This window comes from Acomys minous (assembly GCF_964271855.1).
Source record: "Acomys minous genome assembly, chromosome: 3".
Lineage (NCBI taxonomy): Eukaryota > Metazoa > Chordata > Mammalia > Rodentia > Muridae > Acomys > Acomys minous.
Window position 1 is genome coordinate 84,278,802 of NC_140485.1, and position 4,967 is coordinate 84,283,768.

The 4,967-nt window shown below is 52.9% G+C and overlaps 1 protein-coding gene across 1 annotated transcript; it reads right to left on the bottom strand.

Annotated features, from left to right (window-relative positions):
* Positions 1 to 3,098: 3,098 nt before the first annotated feature.
* LOC311593810 (coiled-coil-helix-coiled-coil-helix domain-containing protein 2-like) lies at positions 3,099 to 4,058 on the bottom strand (the record flags this gene model as incomplete). The annotated part of the gene is made up of 2 exons (XM_084775225.1): positions 3,099 to 3,722; positions 4,045 to 4,058. The coding sequence occupies 2 exons, from the start codon at positions 4,056 to 4,058 to the stop codon at positions 3,308 to 3,310; spliced, it is 429 nt and encodes a 142-aa protein (XP_084631351.1). The 3' UTR covers positions 3,099 to 3,307.
* Between the last annotated feature and the right edge of the window lie 909 nt (positions 4,059 to 4,967).

Consider the following 4,967-nt stretch of genomic DNA (forward strand, 5'->3'; position numbering starts at 1 on the left):
TGGAAGGAAGGGTGGGAGGGTGTCTATTCATTCAGCGTGCATCTAAGGAGTGGCACAGTGCACCTGGGAAGCTGGGGTGCTCTTGCCTTCCAGGCTCACAGTCCCCTCCAGACCTGCATCGATATGATTAAAGAAATTTGCTTTCAAAGAGAAGGGGGGGGGGAGAAAAGAAGGGGGGTGGTCTCCTCACCCAGTCTGGGGACAAGCAGGGAAGAGGGGGCTTGCAGAAGGCTGACAGAGGCAAAAGGACAGGTCACAGCAGTGGGAAGGACAGATGGCCTGAGGGAAGAGACCCTGGGATGGTTTCCTGTGATAAGGGTGTGGAGTATACCACAACAGCATGCTGGCTCTGGGACAGTAGCTGGGTCAGAGGACTGCAGAGCACAAGGACACCTCTCCCTCCCCTTGGCCTCTCGGTGCTCTACGCTGTGCGCTGGCTGACCTTGGAGGGTACTTTGCAGAGGAGGTGTGCCCGTATCCCCGGTATCTAGGGGTTCCTGAGGCAGAGTGGACATGGAGCAGGCCCAGGGGAAGTAAGAAAGGTGGCAGGGCAGGGTACTGGGTCATAGAGGAAGAGGAAGGAGAGGGGACAGGATGTGGCGGGTAAGAGGCTGCGTGTCTCCTCCTCCTCCTCCTCCTCCTCCTCCTCCTGCTCCTCCACGGCCCCAATGCTGCCTACTTCTGTGTCAACTTGACACAAGCCAGAGTCATTTGGGACAAGGGGACCTGAACTGAGAAAATGTACCCACCAGACTGCCTTTCGGGAGCCATTTTCTGGATAGATTGATGGGAGAGGGCCTGGTTCAGTGTGAAGAGTACCTACCACCCCTGGGCTGGTGGTCCACCGTGAGGAATGAGCCAGTAAGCAGCACCCCTCCACGACCTCTGTTCCAGTCCCTGCCCTGACTTCCTGTCTCGACTTCCCTCACTGATGGACTATAATCTGTGAGATGACGTAAGCTCTTTTCTCCCCAAGTTGCTATTGGTCACGAATTTTGTCACAGCAATAGAAACCCTGACTAAGATAATCCAAGGCCCCTGGGGGGGTGGGGGGGGCAGGATATCTGCTGAAGGAGAGCCCAGCCTGGTGTGTGGACAACCCTGGAGAGGCCGTCTGTCCACTCAGCACAAAGCTGCCCCAGCCCTTGGTGTAGGGGCGTCTCAGTTTTGATGCTCTTTAGGGGTCACACAAGCAGTCACAGGAATAAATCTTCCCGATGCTCTTCCTATCCCACAGCTCAGACACTAGGACTGAAGAAGGGAGCAGTCACTTCCAGGAAGTGACACGATTTATCCAGGTAGAGGAAGGAGGAAAGGGATGGGCAAATGTCAAGCACTCCTCACTGGGGGCAACAGTTGAGCGTATTACAGTGAAACTCAAACCTCTTGCCAGTCCCCCTGGTCTGGAGGACCCCACACCCTTTAGCATTGCGCCAACTGGGACTTCAAGCCAGAGTGTGGGCGTGGAAGATGAACACAAAGAACGCCCTTGGGAAGATGAACAAGACTAAAGCTGTGGCCAGCCCAAGGCCCAAAGCAGACGGCTGTTTCTCAGCTCCTGGATAGCAGAGACCAGCTGGCTAAATCCTGCTGGCCCCGCCTAGGCTCAGCTGGCCATACAGCGTAAGGTCTGTTGAGTGTGTGCGGGGAGAGCTGGGTACCAGCACAGGAGACTTCTGAGCTGGTTGCTGCTGCAGGGAACTGTAGCTTCAGGTACAGCCATTTGAATCAGGAGTAATGGGGCAGGGCATGCCACAAGTCAGCACCAGCCATCTGTAGGGCTCACAGTCACTCAGGTGGCGATGAGGCCGTGTCGTGTACCAGGGAGCGTAATGGAAGAGGTGGGGCAGGCTGGGCACCAAAGAGTGCCTGGCATCCGATGTGCTGGTGCACACTTTTAATCCCAGCCCTCTGGAGGTAGTTAAGGACACCCCGGTCTACGTAGCAAGTCAGCATTCCAGGCCAGCTGGCCTATATGGTGAGACCCTGTCTCCAAAAAGGTGATGGAAGCTGGGCCAAAAAGTGACAAAGACAGGAGGATCTCTGTGAATTCAAGGCCAGTCTGGTTTACACAGCCAAGTGCCAGGTCAGCCAGGGCTACACAGAGAAACCCTGACCTGTTTCCCCCCTCATCCCGCCACCCAAAAAAAAAAAAAAAAAAAAAAAAGATGGGGGGGGGGGCGGCGTGGAGCAGCTGGAGAAATGGCTCAGTGATTGAGAGCACTTGCTGTTCAGAGGACCCAGATTCAGCTCTCAATCATCTCGAATTCCAGTTCCAAGAGATCCGGGCACGTATGAGTGTCTTACCAGCATGCATATGCTTCACATGTATACACTCAGACACTCACATATATACATACACACATGGAATAAATACCTACATTAATTAATTAAATGTGAGTGTCTTGGAGCTGAAAAGACGGCTCAGTAACTAAGAGCTCTTGCTGCCCTTGCAGAGGACCCAGGTTCCATTCCCAAGCACCCTCTGACCAGCTAACGGAGGGGAACTCCAGTTCCGGATATCTGACGCCCTCTTCTGGCTTCCACGGGCATTGCATGCTGTGCACACAGGCAAGACACTCATAGATATAAGATAAATATAAATAAGATTTTAAAAGAAAAAAAAGGGGGAGGCCTGACATGCACTAAGGCCTGTAATCACACTAACCAGGATGTTCCCACACATAATGCTGGGGACAGAACTTGAGCGTCATGCATGCTGAAACACCTGCTGTCACTTGAGCCACCTACAGCCCTCAAGTTCCATTAAGCCTGTCCCTCTGCAGGAGGTGTCCACCCTGCTGTTTCCACTGTGAGGGAGGGAGGGCTCTATTGTTTGGTTTTTTTTTTTATAGGCATTGTTGTTTGCATGTGTATTTGTGTGGGGATGTCAGATCCCCTGGAACTGGAGTTATAGGCAGTTGTGAGCTGCCATGTGGGTGCTGGGAATTGAACCAGGGTCCTCCGGAGGAGCAGCCAGTGAGTGCTCTTAATGCTGAGCCATCTCTCCAGCCCCAGGCTCTATTGTTTCTACTTAGAGACTAGGAAACTGAGTCTTGGTTTCATTTCTTTTCTTTTCTTTCTTTTTTTTTTTTGAATGACTTTATATTAACCCACTTTATATTAACTCACAAAACACAAGGCCAACCACTTGCCCAGCCACCAACACTACTAGCCTCAGTGAACATCTGTAGTTAAGACTCTTTCATGGCCGTTCTAAAGCAATGGAGCTTTAAGAATAAGGGTCCATATTTGCACTATCAACTTCGTAAAGCCAATTTACATTTCTTCAGTTGGAATTTCTTGATTAGATTAAACCATTTGCCATTCTGCACTGCTGCAGCACCTCGTTGAAGCCCTCACACAGCTTGACGTCGCTCTGGTTCTGGGCACACTCCAGAAACTGCTTGATCTCAAGAGAGTAAGGCCGACGAAACTGGTCCAGCAGCTGGGATCCCTGAGGCTCCTGGTAAGTGATGTCACTGAAGCCCCCAGTGATGGCGTGACCCAGGGTGTGCCCCACCGCAGAGCCCACAGCCACACCTGCGGCAGTGGTTGCCATCTGGGCTATCAGGCCTGGCTGCCAGGGTGCAGTGGCAGGTGAGCCAACTGCAGATGGTGCAGCTGCTGCTGGAGGCTGAGCTGCAGGTGCTCTCCTGGGAGCAGCCCTCATTTGAGGGGCTCGGCTGGCCGGAGGGGCCACCCGGGAAGTGCGGCTTCGGCTTTCCACACGGTATCCTTCTTGCTAGCAACCTCTGTCTTTAGACCTTGGTTTCATTTCTATTGCTGTGACAAAACACCCTGAGCCGGGCGGTGGTGGCGCACACCTTTAATCCCAGCACTCGGGAGGCAGAGGCAGGCGGATCTCTGTGAGTTCGAGGCCAGCCTGGTCTACAAAAGTGAGTCCAGGACAGCCAGGACTACACAGAGAAACCCTGTCTCGAAAAACCAAACCAAACCAAACCAAACAAAACACCCTGACAAGAAGCATCTGTGGGAGAAAGGGTTTACTGTAGCTCACAGGTCTGAGTTACAGGCCATTACCGCAGGGAGGTCATGGTGTCAGGAACTAACAGTTCAGAGCGGAAGGGAAAGAACACTGGCTTATTGTCAGCTCACTTTCCCTGCTCTTACCCAGTTCAGATCCCAAACCCAAGGGATACTGTCCACTTTTAGGCTGAGTCCTCCCACATGAACTAACGTAATCAAGAAAAGTCCCCTCCCAAGCAGACATGTCCACTGGCCAGCCTGATCCAGACCATCCTTTACTAGACTCTTCTAAGGTGTTTCTAGATTGTGTCAAGTTGATGGCAAAAACTAACCATCGGATTGTGGCAGTACCCACCTTTATTCCCAGGGTCTGGAGGCAGGGGCAGGTGGATCTCTATGATGGTGAGACAGCTTCCGCTACATAGTGAAACTCTGTCTCAAAACAAATGTAAATAAGAAACCCAGTAGGCATCACACTGAGTAAGTGGCAGAGGTGAAAGCCACAGCCTACCTGACCTCCACTCTTTGGTGTCCATAGCCTGTCACCGGTACCCCAAAAGGCTCCCAGTGATCCTCTTTTCACCCTCCCAGCCTGGAGTCCTAGGCTCCTTCCTCTCCCTGGCCCGGACCGTCTCAGAAGGAGCCTCCAGTGTTTCTTCACTGTCTCAAGCACAATTTGTGCAGCATCTCCCATCTCTGCCCATTGCCCACTAAGGAGGAGCACACTGGAGTGCTCTGGTCCTGCTTCCTAACTGGGAGCCTCAAGTGCTGTGAGGCACCCTGACAGTGTCTGTCCTCTCTGTCCAATAGTCAGAAGGCCTCTTGCCTCTCTGTCCCAGATTATTTGTCCCTCTGTACACCCATTCATCCATCAATCCATCTTCCCTCCCTCCCTCCCTCCCTCCCTCCCTCTCTCCCTCCCTCCCTCCCTCCCTCCCTCTCTCCCTCCCTCCCTCCCTCCCTCCCTCTCTCCCTCC